This window comes from Drosophila navojoa, chromosome 2, assembly GCF_054131105.1.
Source record: "Drosophila navojoa isolate 15081-1374.11 chromosome 2, UAZ_NAV_1.0, whole genome shotgun sequence".
In the NCBI taxonomy this organism is placed as follows: domain Eukaryota; kingdom Metazoa; phylum Arthropoda; class Insecta; order Diptera; family Drosophilidae; genus Drosophila; species Drosophila navojoa.
Genome location: NC_142890.1, coordinates 5,680,637 through 5,701,606, shown reverse-complemented (window position 1 = coordinate 5,701,606; position 20,970 = coordinate 5,680,637). Strand labels below are relative to the sequence as shown.

The 20,970-nt window shown below is 41.4% G+C and overlaps 12 protein-coding genes across 14 annotated transcripts; 5 read left to right on the top strand and 7 right to left on the bottom strand.

Annotated features, from left to right (window-relative positions):
* The first annotated feature begins 400 nt into the window (after positions 1-400).
* Fancl (E3 ubiquitin-protein ligase Fancl) lies at positions 401-1,705 on the top strand. The gene is made up of 2 exons (XM_018111922.3): positions 401-1,583; positions 1,650-1,705. The coding sequence occupies exons 1-2, from the start codon at positions 492-494 to the stop codon at positions 1,686-1,688; spliced, it is 1,131 nt and encodes a 376-aa protein (XP_017967411.1). The 5' UTR covers positions 401-491; the 3' UTR covers positions 1,689-1,705.
* A 106-nt stretch (positions 1,706-1,811) lies between these two features.
* ohgt (E3 ubiquitin ligase component cereblon) lies at positions 1,812-4,426 on the bottom strand. Of its 2 annotated transcripts, XM_018113717.3 has the most exons (6): positions 4,247-4,426; positions 3,659-4,183; positions 3,496-3,597; positions 2,931-3,366; positions 2,361-2,863; positions 1,812-2,302 (listed from the first exon to the last, which is right to left on the bottom strand). In XM_018113717.3, the coding sequence occupies exons 1-6, from the start codon at positions 4,266-4,268 to the stop codon at positions 2,058-2,060; spliced, it is 1,833 nt and encodes a 610-aa protein (XP_017969206.1). In that variant the 5' UTR covers positions 4,269-4,426; the 3' UTR covers positions 1,812-2,057. The 2 variants fall into 2 exon arrangements, with proteins under 2 accessions (XP_017969206.1, XP_017969204.1); XM_018113715.2 differs by having other exon boundaries at positions 2,931-3,597.
* A 213-nt stretch (positions 4,427-4,639) lies between these two features.
* On the top strand, positions 4,640-5,791 carry LOC108655932 (uncharacterized). Its single transcript, XM_018107758.3, has 3 exons — positions 4,640-5,003; positions 5,119-5,215; positions 5,289-5,791. The coding sequence occupies exons 1-3, from the start codon at positions 4,884-4,886 to the stop codon at positions 5,696-5,698; spliced, it is 627 nt and encodes a 208-aa protein (XP_017963247.1). The 5' UTR covers positions 4,640-4,883; the 3' UTR covers positions 5,699-5,791.
* Positions 5,729-7,494, bottom strand: mtTFB2 (mitochondrial transcription factor B2). The gene is made up of 4 exons (XM_018107615.3): positions 6,875-7,494; positions 6,672-6,811; positions 6,297-6,613; positions 5,729-6,236 (listed from the first exon to the last, which is right to left on the bottom strand). The coding sequence occupies exons 1-4, from the start codon at positions 7,392-7,394 to the stop codon at positions 5,798-5,800; spliced, it is 1,416 nt and encodes a 471-aa protein (XP_017963104.1). The 5' UTR covers positions 7,395-7,494; the 3' UTR covers positions 5,729-5,797.
* Positions 7,495-7,509: 15 nt separating this feature from the next.
* Positions 7,510-8,494, top strand: LOC108655941 (NADH dehydrogenase [ubiquinone] 1 alpha subcomplex assembly factor 4). The gene is made up of 4 exons (XM_018107771.3): positions 7,510-7,785; positions 7,851-7,942; positions 8,012-8,234; positions 8,288-8,494. Exons 1-4 carry the CDS (start codon positions 7,641-7,643, stop codon positions 8,404-8,406), a joined length of 579 nt encoding a protein of 192 aa, XP_017963260.1. The 5' UTR covers positions 7,510-7,640; the 3' UTR covers positions 8,407-8,494.
* LOC108655865 (WD repeat-containing protein SL1-17) lies at positions 8,397-9,826 on the bottom strand. Its single transcript, XM_018107693.3, has 5 exons — positions 9,742-9,826; positions 9,394-9,685; positions 9,092-9,330; positions 8,848-9,035; positions 8,397-8,790 (listed from the first exon to the last, which is right to left on the bottom strand). Exons 1-5 carry the CDS (start codon positions 9,742-9,744, stop codon positions 8,517-8,519), a joined length of 996 nt encoding a protein of 331 aa, XP_017963182.1. The 5' UTR covers positions 9,745-9,826; the 3' UTR covers positions 8,397-8,516.
* A 198-nt stretch (positions 9,827-10,024) lies between these two features.
* awd (nucleoside diphosphate kinase) lies at positions 10,025-10,843 on the top strand. The gene is made up of 2 exons (XM_030383464.2): positions 10,025-10,233; positions 10,443-10,843. The coding sequence occupies exons 1-2, from the start codon at positions 10,042-10,044 to the stop codon at positions 10,773-10,775; spliced, it is 525 nt and encodes a 174-aa protein (XP_030239324.2). The 5' UTR covers positions 10,025-10,041; the 3' UTR covers positions 10,776-10,843.
* LOC108655898 (uncharacterized) lies at positions 10,081-11,687 on the bottom strand. Its single transcript, XM_018107726.3, has 2 exons — positions 11,038-11,687; positions 10,081-10,985 (listed from the first exon to the last, which is right to left on the bottom strand). Exons 1-2 carry the CDS (start codon positions 11,685-11,687, stop codon positions 10,871-10,873), a joined length of 765 nt encoding a protein of 254 aa, XP_017963215.1. The 3' UTR covers positions 10,081-10,870.
* Tbca (Tubulin binding cofactor A) lies at positions 11,636-12,243 on the bottom strand. The gene is made up of 2 exons (XM_018107798.3): positions 11,986-12,243; positions 11,636-11,923 (listed from the first exon to the last, which is right to left on the bottom strand). Exons 1-2 carry the CDS (start codon positions 12,192-12,194, stop codon positions 11,800-11,802), a joined length of 333 nt encoding a protein of 110 aa, XP_017963287.1. The 5' UTR covers positions 12,195-12,243; the 3' UTR covers positions 11,636-11,799.
* Positions 12,244-12,956: 713 nt separating this feature from the next.
* On the bottom strand, positions 12,957-17,984 carry eEF1alpha2 (eukaryotic translation elongation factor 1 alpha 2). Of its 2 annotated transcripts, none has more exons than XM_089265659.1 (5): positions 17,879-17,984; positions 16,065-16,120; positions 14,428-15,331; positions 14,158-14,363; positions 12,957-14,090 (listed from the first exon to the last, which is right to left on the bottom strand). In XM_089265659.1, the coding sequence occupies exons 3-5, from the start codon at positions 15,248-15,250 to the stop codon at positions 13,731-13,733; spliced, it is 1,389 nt and encodes a 462-aa protein (XP_089121785.1). In that variant the 5' UTR covers positions 15,251-15,331; positions 16,065-16,120; positions 17,879-17,984; the 3' UTR covers positions 12,957-13,730. The 2 variants fall into 2 exon arrangements, with proteins under 2 accessions (XP_089121785.1, XP_017963116.1); XM_018107627.3 differs by lacking the exon at positions 17,879-17,984 and adding an exon at positions 16,276-16,411.
* Positions 17,985-18,377: 393 nt separating this feature from the next.
* On the bottom strand, positions 18,378-19,346 carry LOC108655921 (nucleolar protein 16). Its single transcript, XM_018107748.3, has 3 exons — positions 19,154-19,346; positions 18,806-19,096; positions 18,378-18,740 (listed from the first exon to the last, which is right to left on the bottom strand). Exons 1-3 carry the CDS (start codon positions 19,249-19,251, stop codon positions 18,500-18,502), a joined length of 630 nt encoding a protein of 209 aa, XP_017963237.1. The 5' UTR covers positions 19,252-19,346; the 3' UTR covers positions 18,378-18,499.
* Positions 19,347-19,394: 48 nt separating this feature from the next.
* Positions 19,395-20,918, top strand: CstF50 (cleavage stimulation factor subunit 1 Cst50). The gene is made up of 3 exons (XM_018107647.3): positions 19,395-19,543; positions 19,602-20,466; positions 20,529-20,918. Exons 1-3 carry the CDS (start codon positions 19,473-19,475, stop codon positions 20,865-20,867), a joined length of 1,275 nt encoding a protein of 424 aa, XP_017963136.1. The 5' UTR covers positions 19,395-19,472; the 3' UTR covers positions 20,868-20,918.
* Positions 20,919-20,970: the final 52 nt, after the last annotated feature.

The window sequence follows — 20,970 nt, the reverse complement described above, 5'->3', positions numbered from 1 at the left end:
CCAGGTGTTAAAAAAAAAAGTAGATGGCGAAGAAAAAATAAACTATAGGCATAATGATAATGATAATGATGAACATACAATGTAGGCTGCAGGTGTACGCTTGCCCAGGTTTCGTTAAAATCCGTATATAACATAAAATTAGACTGATAAGTCTAAGTAAACAGCTCTTTAGTGGCAATGGGAAGCTATTAGTGGGACGTTGAGATGGTTTGAAATTGTTTTTGATTAGAATAAAGTAGTGAGTAAATACAGCCGGCATGAACTATTGCTTACTCATATTACGTGAATCATTATCGTCGAGATTAGCTAAGATTTGAAATTGCCAGACAAATGCCTAACATGGTTATCGAGACAGGAGGCGAACTATCGAACAGCCACCACATCTCTTCCATCTTATCGATTGCTTGGCGCCCAAGCACGGTCATACTATTTATGACACCACTGTCGCTTGCATACCAAAAATTTAAAAACAAATTAAATTTAAAACTAATATGGAGCAAGCTAATTTAAAACGGCAGTTGGCACTAAAATATCCTGGCTTATATTTTGAGCAAAAAAAAGATAATGCCGTAGCTCTTCGTGGAGTTGTGCATGTAAATTCTAAATGGATACGATTGAAACTCTATTTACCACATTTTCCAGAGCTGCGCGACTTTCACTTGAACCTACAGGAGCACTTGGAATATAAGCGCTATACAACCGAAAATATACAGATCAAGACGAACTGGCAACTTGATGATCTGCTACTGCATATTGCGCAGCTTAAACCCAAAGAACCTATTTCGGATGATATTTCAAATCAACACAAAAGTAATATATACACGGAGATACTGGATTTGCACAATCCGCAAGAATATCGCCTGCAATTGAATGATAGATTCACGAGGATTCGCTTCTGTGGTTTTATCGAGCATGAGGCACATTATTTGGAATTGGAGTTGCCGTCGTTGCGTTTGATAGCACACAGCCTACCCGAGTGCATTCAACTGGAAGATATTTTGGAAAGTAACTCTCACTCTCTCACCGACATCTTGCATCTATATCTCAAGCTGTTGGAGGAATTGCGCCCGTTCTATGACAGTTTCTCAAGTATTGATGAGCTGTGCGACGTGCTGCAGCCGTGCCCAATTACAACCAAGGATAACACACGTGTGTTTCCACTTAAAGAGCGTGTATATCTCAAGCTAACTATAGCCGATCCATTTGCCAGCTATGCATCCATGGCCGTGCAAATCATAGGACCCACCGAGGAGGTGGTACATTTACGGCACGTGCTGAGCGACGGGCTCGGCAATTGGGATATTGAGCTGGACATGCACAAGAATCTCTTGCACATATTCGATATGTGTTACTTTCCTATGCCCGCTGAGGATGAGCTGAAGAAAGATAATGACGAACAGCAGCGTTGCAATATTTGTTTCGAGTATCGACTGGACAACGGCGAGGTGCCTCTTGTCTCCTGTGATAATTCTCGCTGTGTGCTGAAATGCCATGCATCGTGTCTGAAGGAATGGTTCGATACGCTAGTCGAAGGCAAAACATTTCTTGAAGTATCCTTTGGCCAGTGTCCGTTTTGCAAAGCAGTAAGCATTTACCTAAGATATTGTAATAGATATGTATACAAAACAAGATTCTGCTTAACGTTTCAGAAACTCTCCACATCCTTTGCAGTGCTGCTCAAGAACTAAATAAAATCCATTCCACAGGAATCGAATATGTATTGGGATTTTAATTCATATATATGTATTTACTTGGAATACAATTATTTATATTTAAAAAAATAAAGAGTAATACATTAATTACGTTAACTCTTAAATATGAATTGGTATTAATATAAGTTGGTAAATCAATCTTAATGTTCGCACGCGTACAATCCTGTCCACTACTGAAGCCGACGACTGTTGCATTCCTAATTTATAAGTATTTAGACAAGATAGTGAAACGAATTTGAATGTTCTACATTTTAGCTTTAGAAATTAAGCGAGTCTGTCAGATTGACGACGTCGACGACAACAGCAACCACAGATCCTGCAAATACGTTTCACCAGTCGCCAGCCTCATTTCCGTTCTCTGAATTTACCAATGCGAACGCTGGATCCAGCCAGACCAAAGAACACTTTGGGGGCCAAATTGGGTTCGACTGCCTTAAACTCCCAGCCTACATGCTGTGCACAAAACTTGCATATAATAATATGCCACTGGTAGCCGGGGAACCAACTGAACTCGGTGGATGGCTCCCCACTGTAACCAATTGCGTGGGCAATGACCCTATACACTGTGTTTGTCTCATGTATGTAGCCAGCTGAAATTAAAGTAAAAGACATCAGTTATAGATACACTCCATCGATATATTAGCTTACCTGAATTGCAATATTGTGTTTGTACACCATGCTTAGACATGGCAAACAAATCAGAGCAATAGGCTAGACTACTGTCGCAGTAACGGCAATAGAAGAGCGACTCTTCCATCAAGGTGGAGCCAATAATCTGCAGTCTTATATTTACAGAATTTGTGAGGAACGCCATGCGGTGCATTGTCTGCGTGAGATGCAAATTGCGCAAAAGCCAAAACGACAATTGTATGGGACACTTTGGCATGGTATCTATTTTATGTATTTCCAGCTTTTGACGTGCCTTCTCCACAATATGCTCAAATGAGTATAGCCCACAGGCCTCTATAGGCCAGGGCGTTGTGGTTAGTTGAAAACGACGAAATTTATCCTGCATGGATGGTATATCACGAAAACGATTCAATGAGCCCATATCAATGCATTTGAGCGGCTCTGGCAGAAAGTACTCTGGCAATATTTTAACCTTGCTGTAGCACTTCATCGTCGGATTCCTTGCAATGTACTGGGGCCGCCTAAAGTAGAAATGTAAAGATTAACAAAAAAATATACCTTGTTCCAGCATTGGCGTATCATTCTCACCCTTGTATATCATCGCAGTTGATAACAATGCGCTGCAAGGCGCGTGACTTGTAAAACACATGCTGGCGTCCACTCTCGCCTTTCTCATAGATCTGACAGGTGACGCCGTAGAGCTTTTGTGGGTTGTCGTCACGCGGCTGCATCAGTGGAAAGCCAACGCCGAAGATCACACCATCACGTCCCGAATCCTCGATTTCTTCGTCAATAATGCTGCCGTCGATCATGAAGGGCAGCACCTCGCCAGGGAAGAGTACATGCTCATGCATGAATATCAGCATACGATGTGTGCTGCCCACTTCCAAGTAGTCCACGCCGGGAACACGATTCAGATTCGTACCGAAATATGAATGTTCTGCCGGCAGATTTGTGTCAAAACGCACTCCCTCTTCCATGTCAACGTCCAAGGGTGGCGGCGGCGATACTTCGGATATATCATCTGGAACATTATTGATCACATCAGCGTTGTTAGCATCATCGCTCGCCCTGCCACGAATGCGATCCTGGCTAAAAACCATGCTACGCACGCGCTGCAAAAAGTTTTCATGTCGTAACAGTGTTGTAATACCTCCATCACGATTACGACGCTGTAACACCAAAAAATCCACAGCAGAACGGACACGATTCGCGGGTATCATCCAACGGGGCACAGCCTCCGCATCCGAGTCGTCTGTATCAACGTTTAATAGGAAATACTATTAGATTTTGTCTTGTAATAACATCAGACTAACCTTCGCTGACTGGACTGTCCAGGGACATATCACTCCCGCTGTGCCTAGAGCTGATGCTAGCCCGCCTTGGACTGTCGTAGTTCACCAGTCCGTATTCTGCTTGCTGCTCTGGGCCCTCTGCCTCCTCCTCAATCTCAGCGGGAGGAGTTGGATTTGTGGCCAAAGTTGGATTTTGCGGAACTGCACCCGTGCCAGTGTCTTCTCGTAGTTGGTTGGCGCGTCGCATTAGCTGTGTGACATCGACCATCAGCTCACTCACCTCCTCGAACATATTATCTACTTCCTCAATCATATTCTCAAGCCTTTCACGACTACTCACATGCGCCGCTCCCTCGGCAGGTATTGCACCAGCTCCAGCTTCAGCTCCAATTCCATCCCCAGCCCCAGTTCCAGCTCCGTTTCGACTGCTCTCTGGAATTTCCTCGCCTTGTCCTAACTCAACATGCATTTCACCAGCAGTTTCCGTTGCCGTAGCAGTTGCATTTGTATTTGTGTTTGTGCTGGATGAGCTGTTCTCATCGATTTCTACGCATTGAACAAATTCACATTTAGAATTTCTTAAACTACGTCAAATTTACCTTCACTTACCTCCAGTCTCTTCGTCATCCATTTTTTCGGATATTCAGTATAGTTTCTGTATGTTTGTACGTTGGAAAAATAAAACTTTGATTTTTCTGCCGCTTACTGTGTTATTGATATGTATACAAAGATACAGCTGAAGGTTCAGTGACAGAGTTGCCAACGTGTATGACAGCTTTTTTATTTTTTTTTTTTTTTTTTTTTAAATTTGGTTAGGTGTACCGCATTATTGTTAATTGAAAAAGATTGTAGAAAATACTTCAATAAATTTAGTGAATATTTCAAAATAATATTGTGGTATTTTTGTACAAACTGAACTTGTCTATATAGTTTGTTTTTACTAGCGGTGCGTAATTTTATACAGTAGGCTGTCAACTCTCGCGAGTAATAACATTTCGGACATGTACACTGACCCTTTAACATGATCTTTAACATGTGTACTGAGTGAATACTGAATGAATGGAGCTCAGCTTTGGAGCTATTTCTCTGAGCTCCCCAGCCTCAGATCAGTGTTATGCATTGTGCTGTAGCGAGTGGACGTCGGATTCGAAGTTTTACCAAAGCTCGAGGTTTCATAAAGCGTTCGCGCCAAAGCTCATTAACAGAGGCATTTTAATTTGCATAAAGAGTCTAAATAGAAACAACCATGTTCCAGTGGCATTTTGTGTTATTTTATGGCTTGCTAACGGTTATCATAGGATTAGGCGGTGCTCAAGTTGCCTATGTGGAGGATGCTGACATCGATAAGCAGAAAAGTAATCTGGCGGTAGGCGATCCAACAAGACCTCAACAGCTGATAAGACAAATAAAACTAGCATCAAGCAAATGAGATTTAGACACAAAACTCTCTCTCTCTCTCTCTCTCTTTCCTCTTACTCTAGGGTCGCAAGCCGCTATACTCGCCCGCTCGCTGCGCCCGCTACCAGCTTCTTTACCCTGGAGATCAGCTTAATGACTGGATATGCGATTGCGCACCGGGTATGAGTCCATTAATATAGCGATGACATAATATAAATAATAATTATTTAAAACGTGTATTTTACATGAACAGCGGCTCTTTATCATCCAGAAAGCGATGCCTGTTATCCAGCATATAGGCAAGGGCCGTGCAACGATAGCCAGATATTAGTATTGTACAAAGAGAAAGTTATACCCGAATGTGTCAATAATCCATGTCGACAGGATGGCCATTTTCTGATACGCGACAAGTGCTTCGAGTTCGGCAGCATGAATCAAAATAAAAATCCCTGCCCCAAAAAGGAATACACCTACGTGCTGGGCGTTAATCCAAGAACTCTCATGGTGGATTGTGTACAACTCTCGACTCAGCTGGAAACGCGCTTCTCCTTAGATGTGTCTAACAATTCAGTTGCTCCGCCTGAATACCACATTGACTTGGCGGAGAAATGTGGGCGCGGAAGCAGGCTTTTTGCCCAAGGGCGCTGCACAGCTGCTCCATGAAAGCGGATCAGGTCAATAAAATACTCAACATGAATTTTCAACTTTTTAGCTTAAGGCAACAATAACAACTACTTAAATATGTACATGTGTAAACCGAATTTAAACCGTAGATTTAGTTTTCCTACGAACTTTTGGTGGCTCTGGAGCTGGACCACCGGTGGCCTCAAGTAGTTCATCCACAGCTTCGGTGCTAAGGTCATCCTCTTCGACTAGATTAACGCCATCCTCTATGCCTTGTTCATCGTTTACCGACTCCAGTTTAAGCAATGTATTCTCCATGGAAGCGAGGAACGAACTCTCGCTATATTCGGGCCATTGGCGAAATTGTGCGAATAACGTTAGCATTTGACTTGGTGTCAGATCGCCAAACTGCGTATATATATTAATGCCGGGATAATAATCTCGTGTACTCATGGTGGTACTCTGCATCGAAAATGGAGGCAAATGCTTGACAGACTCATCTTCGTAAAGAGGCCTGACTCTTTCTGGAGCATTTTGATTGATTATCAGCCTTGGTCCACAGCCAGGTACCCATTTTCTAAAAAACATTGAATTAGTCAATACACGAAGCGCCAATGCTTTCCCGATTACTACTTACTCCATATTGGGTATGATACGATTCCGTCGACTGACGAAATTTTGCTTTATAAAAAACCATAGGGCAGGCAAATCTTGAACTGGACATATTTCATGCAAATTACGACGCGGCACGAATTTAACCAAATACAAATATTCCGGATTGATTGACTTAACCTTAGCCAACTTACTGCTTTTAGACAGATTATAGTCGGCCTGCACGGGCAGGAAAGTCTCGCGAGGCACCTTGGCTATGAAACGATGCTCAAACAGTATTTGAAATAGCACCGAGGCTGAGCGATAGATTAGATAACCGATCTTGTTCGAGCAAGTCAGATGCTGTAATAGTAAATATTAATAGGCAATTGAAAATTATATGGAGATCGTATATACTCACAATGAAAATGGGCGGCGGCACTGCTAGAATCATCTCACACCGGCCCAAGTTATACAGGCTCATCTGGAATATCAGCGAGTTGATCAGATGCTTGAAGAACGCATATGAACCCACGGCACCGAAAACCAGCATGTTGATATCTGCGCAGAGAGAGAAAGATTTAAATCTCCTTGCAATGTATTAGTCTAATCGAAATCTCTTACCTTCATTGAATGAGGTTCGGGGCACATCGCTTAACATATCGAGCAAACGTGTCCCACTATCCATTTTATCCATATAAGCCAGCTTCCATAGAGCAATAAAATCACCATAACGGACCTTCACGCGATCCGGATACAATGCATGCAATTCCTGCAGTCGCGGCATGAAGTATTCCATCGATTCCATCAGAATGATCTTACGAAACTGTGTTTCCCGATCCAGCAAATGTCTCGTGAAATGACCCGGTCCAGGATTCAGTTCCATAACAGTATCACATTTGGTTTGCTGTAGATGTGGCTCCAGATAATTATTAATCTGTTCGGCTATTTGCGAATTGGCCACATACATGTGAGAAACGCTCTTCTGATTCTTGCTGAGTAGCTTCTCTGGAAATTCGCCGCTATAACGTGCCACCCGCTCCGCCTTCACAGCCCGCTTGGACTTGGTGCTTTGATAACAGCTGCTCATCCGTTGAATGTTTCTCGCATTGCACAGGGTGAAGCTGCCACGCAGGGACATCATTTTGTTATCCTTTTCTGTTTTTAAATTAAATAATCAGCAACAATTGTCTGCGGAGTACAAATGGCTTGTTTATGTTTACAGCACTCACTGCTTGAAAACGTTGTACAGCACTGTCTTTCCTTGTTTTCCAGCACTGCTTTTGTTGGTTATGTTTACAAACTGCACCAATTGCTAAATGCTTTATTGTTGTGCCATTAAGTCGATAAATTTAACATAATTGTTAATTAAAATAAAAACAAACACGAAATGGGCAAGGTCATGTCTATGGTGGCTCGCAAGGCCAATCGTTTCAATGTGGAGAATCGAGCACATCGTGTACTGGAACGCGAGAAGCCCACACCGGCACCAAAATACGAGTCGAATCTGCGTGACATGGAAAGAACTTTGGAGTGTAAGCACTTTATGCAGCTGCAATTAACGGCTTTATTAATATTGCTTTTTTGCTTGGAATTTTAGTGGATCCCGACTTCGTGAACAAACTAAACACAAAGGACGCCAGCTTGGATACTCGACTAAAAGATGTTTATGTAACATCAAAGGATCAATTTGTGGGTTAAATGAGAGACATATACATATATCGCGAAATATATTAATTAAAAACTAAATATTGTATTCAGATTCAACGAGTAGTGCAACGCCAAGGAGCTGACAGACCGCTACCCTTGGAGCGAACTACTCCGGCTGACTTTGAGTTTGGCTACCTGGAGCCAACGAAAGTATCAAGTGGACGTTGCACTTTACGACAAGCGATGCAGTTTATCAACGACCATCAGCAAGATTCCGAAGAGTGGACAGCGAGTAAAATAGCTGATCAATACAAGCTAAAAGAGGCGCATGTTGGTAGGTTTAAATATTTTAATCTTAGATATAGAGCTAATTGATTTTACTTGCAGCAAATATTCTGTTCTACTTCAAGACGTTTAACATCCATATACCTGACGAAAAGTACAAGGACAAATTGCTGACACAATCTACCCAAAAACAGATTGAAAAAAAGCCAAGTACAGAATAGAATAATAAAATTTAGGTAGCGATTGAATCGATAGTCTTCATAGTTAAAATGCTTGTTATTAAATTAAACCTATCTTTTATTATACAAATTGTATTGACGCATTTTTTGTATCACACGATAGCGTTCGGTGGACAGTAATAAATGTTCAAGGACTTGTCTTCTGAAGCAGATATTACTTTATCGTTGCTCGGGCTGTATCGTACACCCCACACTTGGTCTGTGTGCTCGGTAAAGGTATGAATACATTTGCGCTCCGATGTATCCCAGATTTTAACACTGCGGTCACTAGAAGAGCTGGCAAAGTGTTTGCCATCCTCCGAAAAGGATACACACAGCACCCAAGAGGCGTGGCCAGACAGTGTGCCTACCACATCGGAATGTGCACTAGAATTTTAAATAGATATTTAATGAGCTTTGATTTACTAAAAGACGACCACCTACACATCGTAGAGCTTCATATGTCCATCGTCAGAGCCCGTGAGCAACATTTGTGAGTTTGGCGAGAAGCAGAGACTGCGTACAGGCATGGCATGACCCTCCAGAGTCTGAGCCACTTTGCCTGCAGCCACATCGAAAATGGTGATGATGCCATCGATTGCACCGTTTGCAATGTATTTGCCATCAGGACTCTACAATTTGGAATAATTTAATTTCTATACAATTAAGAAATAACTCAGTTGCGCACATATGCAATGCTTAACGTGTATTTGCCATTCTGGGCGTCCAGCACCTGTTCCGTTTTACCGGTCTCCACGCTGTACATTGAAATCTTGCCATCGTTTAAGCCAGATATGACATACTTGTTGCATGGCGAAAAGCCTACTGTCCACAAATCTACGGGCCCAAATGTTAGCATATGTTTCTTATCGCCAGTTTTGGCATCCCACAGGCACATGCTAGAGTCCAGTGAGCTGCTGGCGATTGCTGTCAAATTATGTTTTCTGAATTATAGCTTAAATAATAATTAAATGAACTAGCGCTTTATACTTTGACCATCGGAGCTCACGGCAACAGAGACCACACCAAGGGCATGACCTTTTAACTTGTGTCGTAGTTCTAAGGTGTTATCTTCACGTATGTCCCATACTTTGACCAGATCGTCCAGACCCCCGGTCACTATGAAATCCGTTGGTTTCTTTTCCTTTTTCTCAAAATCAAATGGATTCTCTTCCTCTTGTACGGCGTTCACATCTTCAGTTGCCGGCTCTGCGACGCGTCCCCAGGCGCATGCCCAGAGCGCGTTGTCATGTGCATTCTCCTCTTTGTGCAACAATGAAAACTAAAGGAAAAATACCGTTTAGTTTAATATAATTACTTAATATTAAAAATATTTACCATTCTAAATTGAAGCCTAAAATTATTTTTTGGAAATTTGAGTTTACGATAGAGATGGGTGAACTCGTTCAAAATGATTAATAGCTACCGATATACTCAATTGAACAAGTTCCATACAGAATCAAGTCATCAAATATTAACATATTGTTATATTATATTAAATTAGTAGTACAATTTTAATAATATGTAACAGTCATAGCTTTAATTACTTTTAATGAAAATGTAAATAATATTATATACTCTTGTGCACACTAGATGTTTGGTATATTCACGTTTTCCCAATATGGGCACACTTCTTCAATGAAAAACTCAACACTGATGATTGGTTCGCTCTTGGCATTTTATTCCCTATTCTCATACGCAATGGCCGCCAACAAGGAACGCACTTTCATCATGGTGAAGCCCGATGGAGTCCAGAGAGGACTTGTCGGAAAAATCATCGAGCGTTTTGAGCAGAAGGGCTTCAAATTGGTAGCAATGAAGTTCATGTGGGTGAGTAAAGCCGGTAGCCTAATTGAATTAAGAAATCAATAAGTACGCGTGTTCACTGTTCGTGTTTAACCTCAACACGCGAACGGGTTACCCTTGCTGATATTGAAAATGACCGGTTGAGGTTATATTCATATTATAATTTTAGAGGTCATGAGTATGTAAGATGTCTATTAGTATGGTATTAATTTGTTCATCATATTTGATTGCAGGCTCAAAAGGAATTGTTGGAGAAGCACTATGCTGATCTGTCTGCCCGTCCCTTCTTCCCCGGTTTGGTCAACTACATGAGCTCCGGTCCAGTGGTTCCCATGGTGTGGGAGGGTTTAAATGTGGTCAAGACCGGCCGTCAAATGTTGGGCGCTACCAACCCAGCTGACTCCTTGCCTGGCACCATCCGTGGTGATTTCTGTATTCAAGTCGGCCGTAACATCATTCACGGCTCCGACGCTGTTGAATCAGCCGAGAAGGAGATCGCTCTCTGGTTCAACGAGAAAGAGCTTGTCACCTGGACCCCAGCTGCCAAGGACTGGATTTACGAATAGATTCCATTGATCTGTTTGCTACTCACTAAGGCTTAATGCAGTTCTTCTAAAGAATAAAAATTCCACATATATATATATTCATATGTGTTCATGTTTTATTCGCAAATATATTTGGCCCATTCAGCTGATGGCGTTTCTCTAGGCAATACCCATCCGTGTGGTATGCTACTGCCGACTTTACCGGAACTTATATACGAATCCCAAATTGCACTGCAAAATGAATATATTAAGGTGACTTTTTGAATCTAATAAGCGAACTTACCGCCGTTCCACAAATTTTTGATTTTGTGTTTTGCGAAGGCCTTTTAATGATCCCTGTTTTAAAGGTACAGAAGAGATTCCAAAAATAGCTTTAGACCATTGCGCCTCGCAGTTGGTGGGCATTTCTTGATTGATCGCATTAATGCTCTCCTGCTGCACACGCCGCCAAACTGTTCGCATTCTGGCCATTTTTTCACTCAAGTTGCCTTTGCCGCCACGCGCCTTGTACAATCTCTCCAACAAGTCTAATGTGTACAGAATGTTGGACGAATCATAATGTTTTTTGAGCGTTATGTGTTCGGCTTGCTTTGGAGCTCCCAATTTTTCCTCATCAGCGGCATTTATTGTGGGTAGTGATGCGGATACTTTAGCTGACTTAGAAATAGATCTATTGAGCTTAAATTGCAATTTGGCCTTCTTTTTGGTCCTTTGGCGTCTTTGTTTACGCTGCAGTTGAGTCCGAGCAAGTTTTTCGCATGGTATTTCTGATAGTTGCGCTAATAAACTTGTGGTTTGTCTTTCCAATTCGCGAGATTGCTCCAAATTGAAATCGTTTAGAGACGCATTGCTTGCAGCTTCCAATAATTGTAAATTCTCAATGACATTATTAACGTTTGCCTTTATTTCGCTTAGTTTGAGGCCTTGCGGCATATTTGATATTAGTGTTGGTTAACGTTGCATATACATATATTGAGAGTGGGTAGCTTAATACAAATAAAATACAGGGAAGAATGTGGTTGGGGGCATCGGAGCAGCTGATGCTCTATGCTTTCAGAATAGATTCTGCCTCGCTTAACATCTCGGCTGCCTTTGTGTATTCCTCTGTTTCTTTGAGATCCTGCTCATCCTGCAGAAATTTTTGCAACAGCTCAAATTCCTTTTGTAGCCTATGAAAATTAGAGTATGTTTAGTATCGACTAAATCTTAGTGGTGTAATTTTATGAGACACCTTCTCTTTGAGTCTGGTAACATCATCTGACATTCCTGTATCACCTCTTCCTGCTTACGGAGTACATGTTCATCAGCGCCGTCGGTTTTGAATTTTTCAAGACGAGCAAACTCTGTTTTCACTTCCTTCTCATAAACAGTCTTCTCCTTTGCCAGGCGCTTGACAACACCCGTTTTTATAACTAGCTGTCTTAAACGTGGATCGGCCATATCTGTGATAATATTGATTTCTAAGTAGTCGTACAGCTCTAAATTATATAGTGTTGTCAATATAAATTTTAGCCCTCGACTTTTTTAATTTAATTTAATTTATCGAAAATTTCAGCACAGCCGGCTGAGCTTTGATGCTTTGTTGTTTATAAATACCGCCTGTGAGTCAGATAACAGAGTTGCCACACTATTCATTAAATTCACGAGTTCCAGTTCCGAAAATAAATCGCCAACGAAATAAGCTCAGTTCGTGAAGTGAATTCAGACACCGAACCGACTTTGTAATACTCTACGACTACTAACAAATATTCTTCAATTTATGACATTTAAGCTACAGATCAAAATAGGAAATAAAATAAGAACAATGTATTTTTTGTTGTATTTTACGGTTAAGCATTCTTTATTTTTATTTTCTCAATTAATACATTAAAAGATCCTTTTTGTTTATTAAGCAACATTTTCTGTATTCATGAATTGTTTTCTGTTGTGGGTTACAATTATAAGTTTCATAGTAACGACAATGAATGCATTATGTATGTTAGTACGCATATGCTTGTTATGTGGTTAATCGTTTATGACAAACATTTGATTAGAGTATGCAAATGCCAAATGAGGCTCAATAGAACATTTAGAATGTTTACAAAACCGCACATGATTATGTATTTATGAATATTATTTTTGTAATACTTCTTAAGCATTTGTCTTTTTTGTTTTGTTTTCTTCTGGGAAAAATTTTGAATTCATTGCGAATGTAGTCTTGACTTTTCTTTTTTTTTTTATGTTTGTTTTTTTTTTTTTTAGTTTTAGTTTTAAGGTTGGTAAGATGCAGAGTGGTTTAAAACTATATTCTGAAAATTACTTTTATAATATATAGATTTTAAATCGAATGCCTCCGACTGACTTATCAAAAGTATAAAAAGTGTTTAAAATCCATTGATTGAAATTATGGCGTATGTGATAAATGAGGAGCAAGTATAGAGGGTGGTGGTGTATAGAGGGGGTGCCGGGCTAGCAGCAAACTCCAGTGGCGAATAATACACTCCGATTATTATTATGATCTTGAAAGTGGGACTGTTTCCTGCGAAACGATTTGCGGTGGCGAAACAAGTTGAGATAGCTATAGTATATGATAATTATGAATATGATGGCGACAGATTTTGAGTACGCGTGGGAGAATAATTCTAGGTGACCAATGTGTCCTTTCGTCTGGGTCTCGTTACGTACAGCGAGGGCGATTCGAACCATTGGCATTGCCTCACTACTAATTGTGTGTGTGTCTATAATAAATTGCAATAGTTCAAGTTTATATAATATATGAATGCAGCGGTTAATAGTTTTAGTTGATGAAGTTTTATACGCCACGGACTTTGTGTCAAGCCCTTGCATCGGATTTGCTCGTCTATGATGAGTAGATACTATAAATTTTAAGTGTCTTGTTGCTTTTGCCGTTTGCTGTTTGAGTGTTTGAGTGTTGTTGTTTTTGTTGTTGTTATTGTTTATGTTGTTATTTGAATTACAATTCTGCTGACACCCTAGTTATTTCTTCTTCTGTGCCTTCTCAGCGGCTTTTGTTACTTTGCCCGAGGTCGTTTCTTTAAAGTTCACCGATTTGATGACACCGACCGCTACAGTTTGACGCATATCGCGCACTGCGAACCGTCCCAGCGGCGGAAATTCTTGGAAGCTTTCAACGCACAATGGCTTAGTGGGTACCAGCAATATGATGGCTGCATCCCCAGATTTGATGGCCTTCGGTTCGGTCTCGGTGGTCTTGCCCGTACGGCGATCGCACTTCTCCTTGATCTCGGAAAACTTGCATGCGATATGTGCCGTGTGGCAATCCAAAACAGGGGTATACCCATTGGCAATCTGCCCAGGGTGATTGAGCACAATTACCTGAACAGAAAATGAGCAATTATTATAACAAATGATGTTGAATCCAATCAATCAAATCAACACGCACCTGAGCAGTAAAATCGGCCGCGCCTCGTGGTGGATTGTTCTTCGAATCGCCAGCCACGTAGCCACGACGCAACTCCTTAACCGAGACGTTCTTAACGTTGAAGCCGACATTGTCGCCCGGCATAGCCTCGGTCAATGCCTCGTGATGCATCTCCACAGACTTGACCTCAGTAACCAAATTAACAGGAGCAAAGTTTACCACCATGCCTAAAACCGAACAGAAAATGCATAAGTTTATGAAATAATAAATTAGCTTGAATCATTTTCTCACCAGGCTTAAGAACTCCAGTCTCCACACGACCCACTGGTACTGTGCCTATGCCACCGATCTTGTAGACATCCTGCAGAGGCAGGCGCAGCGGTTTGTCAGTGGGCCGCTGGGGCGGCATAATCGCGTCCAGCGCGTCAATCAAGCACTTGCCCTCCGTCTTGCCCTCCTTGCGCTCGACGGTCCAGCCCTTGAACCAGGGCATCTTCTCGGATGCCTCAAGCATGTTGTCGCCATGCCAGCCTGAGATGGGCACAAACGCAACCGAGGCCGGATTGTAGCCAATCTTCTTGATGTACGAGGAAACCTCCTTTTTAATTTCTTCATAGCGTGCCTCGCTATAGGGTGGCTCCGTGGAATCCATCTTGTTGACGCCCACAATCAGCTGCTTAACGCCCAACGTGAAGGCCAACAGCGCATGCTCACGCGTCTGGCCGTTCTTCGAGATGCCAGCCTCAAATTCACCAGTGCCGGCAGCTACAATCAGCACGGCACAATCGGCTTGCGAAGTACCGGTAATCATGTTCTTGATGAAATCCCTGTGACCGGGCGCATCAATGATGGTCACATAATACTTGGCCGTCTCAAATTTCCACAAGGCAATATCAATGGTGATGCCGCGCTCGCGCTCAGCCTTCAGTTTGTCGAGCACCCAGGCATACTTGAACGAGCCCTTGCCCATCTCCTGGGCCTCCTTCTCGAACTTCTCAATTGTACGCTTATCGATTCCGCCGCATTTGTAAATCAAATGGCCAGTGGTGGTCGACTTGCCCGAATCTACGTGGCCAATCACCACGATGTTAATATGGATCTTCTCCTTACCCATGGTGCTGCTCTCTGTAGTCTTTGAGTTCTAACAATCTTATATTTTCTTCCTTTTTTAGTTTTTTGTAGTTTTTGATACAACCTGCATGGCAAACGACGTACACATATATAAATATGTAGATTCATGAACATATATATCAAATTTGGAGCGTGGGTGTCATAGAGAAACAGAAAGAGAGAGAGAGTAGTGGAGAGAGAAAAGGCAAAGGCGTGTGCTATAAGGACACGAATGAGCATAGCCAGGACTTGCATATGTATAAACGCATGTACATATGTATGTATTTATTTATATGTATGGCTAAGGTGTGGGCGTGAGAGTGGGCGCGACTCTGTTCGCGGTGTAGAGACAAATGCTGCAGCTACGTTCCTGCATGTGCACAGCGAAAGTTCGATAAAGAGGACACTTGCATTTTGAATTTTCATTTAATTTATGTACTTAAGAAAAAACTACAAATATTTTTAAACAAATTTTGAAAGCTGTTACTTTTAAAAAATCATAGTTTTTTTTTTTAACGCAATTTTTGACAGATGATCCAAAAATCGTACATTATGTTATCATTTTTTGCAAGAGCTTTTAAAGTTAAATAATTTTAATTATTAATCTAATTAATAATACAAAATACATTTTTCGTATAAAACGTTTAGCCCACGAGTTTCAATATGAAAAAAAAAAAAAAAAAAATCTGAACAATCAATCAATTACCGGCGTTTAAGTCGGCCCAGTAAATATATATGCAGATGTATATATATGGATATATATATATATGTACATGGACGAATATACAAAAATAAACAATAATCTAGGTAAAACTCACCAGAAAATTGGTTTAACTGTAACTTGCTGCTCACAGGCGCTTCAACTGGCGATGCACTGCAAATAAAAAAAAAGACCGGACAGGTGAGCTGTATTAACTATTTCACAATAATATTAAATTCGTAGTCTTATATGCTAAGCACACTAAATGAACATGTTTTAATATTTGTGATGTTATTTATTTATGAGTTCCAAATATATGTAGATATTACCAATTGGGGCCGACACACGTCTGTACGTTAGTCAATCGCGGAAAATCTGGACACAATAAGTATGCAAGCAAAGAGTCTCAATGGTTGAAACGAAAAATCAATAATGAACCCAGACAAACGACGAGAGCTTCTGGAGCTGAAAAGCGAGACTGAGCCGAACGGCGACGTTGCCGAATGCACTCCCCAAAGGCCCCACTAATATAACACACCAGGCCCACCAGCCCACCTGGGGCGCTTCAATAATATCCAGTCTATGGCATTTGAGGACGGGCTGCCTCAAAACAAAATACAGGTGGCAGCCCATGAATAGCTCCTGCTGACAATACCTTTGTTGTAGCACAAGAATAATTTAACAACAATTAAAACTCAATTTATTTCAAGAGGCAGCGTGAAGCACGATTGGGAGGAGATGGTGCAAAATCAATGTTGGTGGTAAAGAGCGACTGCAACGGTATTTGTAGCTTTTGCTCATCGCCGGCATTTGCGGTATTCGTGTGCTCTTTTCTCCGCTCACGAGTCGAAAGGGTGAAAAACTGCACACAAACACACATTGTACATACATATGCACACGCATACAGGGCCATAAATACCGCTGCTTCGGGTTGCACTTGCTCATCGCTTCCGTTGGTCTGCGTCGTCTTGGATAAACTAGCAAAAACAACAAGACAAATACATACATACATGCATACACGCGGATGATGTGCATGCATGTGTATCCGCCGCTTTATGTGTGTGTGCTTTGGCTCTTTAGCGTGATTTATTTTCTAGCCTAGAAACAAATTTTACTTGCGCTTTTTCTTTAGTTATTTTTAACGACAAATGTACTTGTGTGCATGTGTATGTATGAATGTATATTCGTTGACACACAAGTGCAAATTTAAAAAAAAAAAGAACCTTAAAGGGAAATGTAAAAATACTTTGCAGTCGTTCTCTCTCACTCAGCAATACTTTAACGGAATTGCACACAAATCTCAAGAAATACACATATGTATGTATGTAATATACATACATATGTATGTATGTATGAAGCACTTTAAATTTGGCAACTTAACAGTGTAGCAAGAATACACACACACACACACGCAAACACATGAGCAACTGCAGACTTCTGCGGCAACGGCCGCCATTTTGGAAATTACCAGAGCGCCGGGCATACAAACACATACATATGTACATACATACATATGTATGTACATGTTAAGTACACATGCATATGTATGCATGGTGCAAAACTGTCCGTTACGTAGAAAAATTCTATTCACTGGAATTTTATGTGCAAGTTCATAATATCAAAGTTTGTTATTCTTGTTAATAATAATATTTGTACGCATGCACACAGATACCGTTACATACAAACATAAGCAAACATGCACACACGTATTATGCAAAACCTCAGTCGAATCACCGGCCGGTAAACGCACAAAATTTAAGCTTCCTTTAAGTCTTGATACAGCTCGAAATACGCAGCAATAATAAACATTTGCATAAGCACTAGCACTTTTCAGTCATTTAACACACAAATAATTAATGGATGCTCATTATTGAAAATGATATTTAAGGATTTTAAGAAAGCTGCACGGACCTCCTCTATACGTGCACTTACCTCGAAACCAGAAAACGGAAAGACCGAAATCAGCAGAAGCAGGCAGTCGGTTGACGAAGAGACCGAAACCCGACAGCCGATGCACGATGATGCAACGGCGAATGACAGACAGAGTAGCCAACCCACTGGGGCAAGGGATAGGTATGGGATGGCAAATTGAAAATTGCGGGCAATTTTAACAGTCAATGCTAATTGACAGCACAATACATGTGTGATTAGCGCAGCAAGAAGAAGAGATTATGTGAGAGCTTACCGTTAACTAAACGTTGCTGTCAGCTGTTCGATTTTTGGTATGCAGTACGATGGTAAATACACTTGATAACAGCTTATGCCCCAATTATTCTCATACTCAATTTAATTAGTGGGCTCTAATAATTGCTTGACTAAAATATTCAATTTTAGTCGAGCAGACGCCAGAAAACTTGAATGCAACTTGAATTTTGTATAAACAAGGATATTTATGGAAAATTTCGTGTAAATGAAATATTCACAGTTTGAATTAAAATGTGTAATTTACTTTAATATAGTCTAAACAGAAAGTCGGGTCTCTGTCTGAAAATTTTTTTACAAGTGTATACATATGTATATTATATTTATATTCTATATTCTATACATTGACAGTTATTTCCATTCACTGTCCGACTCGTATTCTGGCCAATCTGGTTTAACATCTATGGGAAGTTTGTTCTGCTCCAGGTATTCATTGAATTGTTCTGGTATTGACATAAATCTGCGTATTTTCAAGCGGAATTGCCTCCACGTCCACTGACCATGATTACGACGATCTGTCACCATGGCCTTATAGTTGAATTTGTACTTATTAAGGAAATATGACAGCTCCTTCACCACTCCCTTTGGTAATCTATAATTATGTGGTATGAAAGGTAAATAATACAACAAGTATCATATTTTACACCATATACATACCGGAACTCTGGATCAGCTCTTCGATCAATTGCCATTTGCTCGAGCTCTTGAACGACGTGTCCCCGCTTTGGTTTGGGGGTCTCTGTTTTGTCTTTCTTAGAACCCAGAATGGCCATTTCCTCGTCGTCTAGCTCCTCCTCAGTGAATCCATTTACAATTTTAACAGCCTCCAGCCTTTCGCGTTTATAATTTGGTACGCCAACCGCCTTGTTTGGATCCCGGGCCAAGCCCATTTCACTGAAATTGGTACCCACGCGTTTTCCTTCAAGCCACATTTTCTTCATCTCTGGGCTGTAAAGCGCGCATGTAAAATTTTGAATGTCAACAGTCGAGTGGCAGCATACTTACTCCTTGATTTTTCCAGTGTTTTTCCTTGTTTTATTCATCGTCTTCCGATTAACATTGTAGCGGTAACGCTTACGCACATGATTCTTGCGAATTTTCATTTTTGTCTGTTAAATTGTTAAAAATGAACGCTATGAAAACAAAACAATTGCACGTGTTGCAGCTGTGGGCTATCGAAATAGTTAGCTATCGATATTAGGTTTGTGGCACGATATTTAAGTTCGATAGATATCGAAAGGCACGACGAACAAACACCGGCAAATGTCGGTAAGGCGATGTTTTTATGCTCGTTCATCACTAATTTTTTTATTTATAAAGAAAGATGCGCGACGAAATTTTGGATCCACATAATTTGGTAAAAAACCGGGAAATATTATACCGGTTAATGATAAGGTAAGCTAACACTGATTGCTCATAAGCCTCAGTCCGTTTTAATGCTATTCATTCGCAGCCAGTTAATGTACGATGGCTTGGAGAAATTTGCTATGGAGCTGTCCATGCTGGTCAAGGCCGATCAGTGTGCTCCAAGCGAGCGCCTGCTGCATGTCATGATCTCCGGCATGCAGTCAATGTCTGATAAGGATAAGACCAACACGGATGATGTGCTGCCAGGTATTGATCTAGAATTCGAGCCAGAAGCGTCGGCACTAGCTCCCGAGCCGCATTCCTATGAGACCGCTTATGTGACGTCGCACAAGCAGGCTTGTCGTGCCGGTGCCTTCAGTTTTGATGGATCCTTGGTCGCCACGGGCAGTGTGGATGCCAGTATTAAGATATTGGATGTGGAGCGCATGTTGGCAAAATCAGCTCCAGAGGACATCGAGCCGGGACGCGAGCAACAGGGCCATCCAGTTATACGCACGCTTTACGATCACACAGATGAGGTGTCGTATCTAGAGTTTCATCCCAAAGAGCACATTCTGGCATCAGCATCGCGCGATGGCACCGTCAAACTCTTCGACATTGCCAAACCATCGGTGAAGAAGGCGCACAAAGTGCTTACCGATTGCGAGCCAGTACTATGCGTATCCTTTCATCCAACTGGCGACTACATAGCAATTGGCACAGAGCATCATGTGCTGCGTGTTTATGATGTGCATACAACACAGTGCTTTGTTAGCGCCATTCCATCGCAACAGCACAAAGCGGGCGTCACCTGCGTCAAATATTCGCCCACAGCAAAGCTCTATGCAACAGGCAGCTTCGATGGCGACATAAAAATCTGGGATGGCATCAGCGGCCGTTGCATCAATACCATTGCTGAGGCTCACAGTGGAGCAGCCATTTGCTCCTTGCAGTTTACGCGAAACGGAAAGGTAAGTACATAATACAACCATAGATAATTTGGTATCATAGTATAGAACCATATTTCCTTTAGTATTTGCTTTCATCTGGCATGGATTCGATTGTATATCTGTGGGAGCTTTGCACAAGTCGACCCATACAAACATATACTGGCGCTGGCACCACCGGCAAGCAGGAGCATCAAGCGGAAGCTGTATTCAATCACACTGAGGACTATGTTCTGTTCCCTGATGAGGCGACCACGTCCTTATGCTCGTGGAACTCACGCAATGGCTGTCGCCTCACGCTCAACTCTCTGGGTCACAACGGACCTGTGCGCTACATAACCCATTCACCCAATGCGCCAGCTTTTCTCACCTGTTCCGATGATTTCCGTGCACGTTTCTGGTATCGTCGTGCCAATAATCAATAATTGTTAGACTAAGATTTTAATAAATAAAAGTAAGTGACAAATATTAATAAATTGCATTTTTTTTTTAATTTTTGTCAGTTGCTACCACATTACGTAGTACGTA

What these genes read in the sequence shown, in the direction of transcription:
- LOC108655898 (XM_018107726.3), bottom strand. Translation starts at nt 11,687, where the DNA reads ATGCCGCAAGGCCTCAAACTAAGCGAAATAAAGGCAAACGTTAATAAT. An exon ending in CAAAAATTTGTGGAACGGCG is followed by an intron (nt 10,986 to 11,037) that starts GTAAGTTCGCTT and finishes TTCATTTTGCAG; the next exon opens with TGCAATTTGGGATTCGTATA.
- LOC108655865 (XM_018107693.3), bottom strand. An exon ending in CGTGAGCTCCGATGGTCAAA is followed by an intron (nt 9,331 to 9,393) that starts GTATAAAGCGCT and finishes ATAATTTGACAG; the next exon opens with CAATCGCCAGCAGCTCACTG. An exon ending in CATATGAAGCTCTACGATGT is followed by an intron (nt 8,791 to 8,847) that starts GTAGGTGGTCGT and finishes TTAAAATTCTAG; the next exon opens with TGCACATTCCGATGTGGTAG.
- LOC108655921 (XM_018107748.3), bottom strand. Translation starts at nt 19,251, where the DNA reads ATGAAAATTCGCAAGAATCATGTGCGTAAGCGTTACCGCTACAATGTT. An exon ending in AACACTGGAAAAATCAAGGA is followed by an intron (nt 19,097 to 19,153) that starts GTAAGTATGCTG and finishes CGCGCTTTACAG; the next exon opens with CCCAGAGATGAAGAAAATGT. An exon ending in AGAGCTGATCCAGAGTTCCG is followed by an intron (nt 18,741 to 18,805) that starts GTATGTATATGG and finishes ACATAATTATAG; the next exon opens with ATTACCAAAGGGAGTGGTGA.
- Fancl (XM_018111922.3), top strand. Translation starts at nt 492, where the DNA reads ATGGAGCAAGCTAATTTAAAACGGCAGTTGGCACTAAAATATCCTGGC. An exon ending in AGTGTCCGTTTTGCAAAGCA is followed by an intron (nt 1,584 to 1,649) that starts GTAAGCATTTAC and finishes TTAACGTTTCAG; the next exon opens with AAACTCTCCACATCCTTTGC.
- ohgt (XM_018113715.2), bottom strand. Translation starts at nt 4,268, where the DNA reads ATGGATGACGAAGAGACTGGAG. An exon ending in GGACAGTCCAGTCAGCGAAG is followed by an intron (nt 3,598 to 3,658) that starts GTTAGTCTGATG and finishes ACGTTGATACAG; the next exon opens with ACGACTCGGATGCGGAGGCT. An exon ending in AACACAATATTGCAATTCAG is followed by an intron (nt 2,303 to 2,360) that starts GTAAGCTAATAT and finishes CTTTAATTTCAG; the next exon opens with CTGGCTACATACATGAGACA.
- eEF1alpha2 (XM_089265659.1), bottom strand. Translation starts at nt 15,250, where the DNA reads ATGGGTAAGGAGAAGATCCATATTAACATCGTGGTGATTGGCCACGTA. An exon ending in GACTGGAGTTCTTAAGCCTG is followed by an intron (nt 14,364 to 14,427) that starts GTGAGAAAATGA and finishes GTTCGGTTTTAG; the next exon opens with GCATGGTGGTAAACTTTGCT. An exon ending in CGGCCGATTTTACTGCTCAG is followed by an intron (nt 14,091 to 14,157) that starts GTGCGTGTTGAT and finishes TTTTCTGTTCAG; the next exon opens with GTAATTGTGCTCAATCACCC.
- awd (XM_030383464.2), top strand. Translation starts at nt 10,042, where the DNA reads ATGAAAAACTCAACACTGATGATTGGTTCGCTCTTGGCATTTTATTCC. An exon ending in TAGCAATGAAGTTCATGTGG is followed by an intron (nt 10,234 to 10,442) that starts GTGAGTAAAGCC and finishes ATTTGATTGCAG; the next exon opens with GCTCAAAAGGAATTGTTGGA.
- LOC108655932 (XM_018107758.3), top strand. Translation starts at nt 4,884, where the DNA reads ATGTTCCAGTGGCATTTTGTGTTATTTTATGGCTTGCTAACGGTTATC. An exon ending in AGCAGAAAAGTAATCTGGCG is followed by an intron (nt 5,004 to 5,118) that starts GTAGGCGATCCA and finishes CTCTTACTCTAG; the next exon opens with GGTCGCAAGCCGCTATACTC. An exon ending in GATATGCGATTGCGCACCGG is followed by an intron (nt 5,216 to 5,288) that starts GTATGAGTCCAT and finishes TTACATGAACAG; the next exon opens with CGGCTCTTTATCATCCAGAA.
- mtTFB2 (XM_018107615.3), bottom strand. Translation starts at nt 7,394, where the DNA reads ATGATGTCCCTGCGTGGCAGCTTCACCCTGTGCAATGCGAGAAACATT. An exon ending in TGCCGCCGCCCATTTTCATT is followed by an intron (nt 6,614 to 6,671) that starts GTGAGTATATAC and finishes TTACTATTACAG; the next exon opens with CATCTGACTTGCTCGAACAA. An exon ending in CGTATCATACCCAATATGGA is followed by an intron (nt 6,237 to 6,296) that starts GTAAGTAGTAAT and finishes AATGTTTTTTAG; the next exon opens with AAAATGGGTACCTGGCTGTG.
- LOC108655941 (XM_018107771.3), top strand. Translation starts at nt 7,641, where the DNA reads ATGGGCAAGGTCATGTCTATGGTGGCTCGCAAGGCCAATCGTTTCAAT. An exon ending in TAACATCAAAGGATCAATTT is followed by an intron (nt 7,943 to 8,011) that starts GTGGGTTAAATG and finishes TATTGTATTCAG; the next exon opens with ATTCAACGAGTAGTGCAACG. An exon ending in GCTAAAAGAGGCGCATGTTG is followed by an intron (nt 8,235 to 8,287) that starts GTAGGTTTAAAT and finishes TTTTACTTGCAG; the next exon opens with CAAATATTCTGTTCTACTTC.
- CstF50 (XM_018107647.3), top strand. Translation starts at nt 19,473, where the DNA reads ATGCGCGACGAAATTTTGGATCCACATAATTTGGTAAAAAACCGGGAA. An exon ending in TTATACCGGTTAATGATAAG is followed by an intron (nt 19,544 to 19,601) that starts GTAAGCTAACAC and finishes ATTCATTCGCAG; the next exon opens with CCAGTTAATGTACGATGGCT. An exon ending in AGTTTACGCGAAACGGAAAG is followed by an intron (nt 20,467 to 20,528) that starts GTAAGTACATAA and finishes TATTTCCTTTAG; the next exon opens with TATTTGCTTTCATCTGGCAT.
- Tbca (XM_018107798.3), bottom strand. Translation starts at nt 12,194, where the DNA reads ATGGCCGATCCACGTTTAAGACAGCTAGTTATAAAAACGGGTGTTGTC. An exon ending in TTACCAGACTCAAAGAGAAG is followed by an intron (nt 11,924 to 11,985) that starts GTGTCTCATAAA and finishes TAATTTTCATAG; the next exon opens with GCTACAAAAGGAATTTGAGC.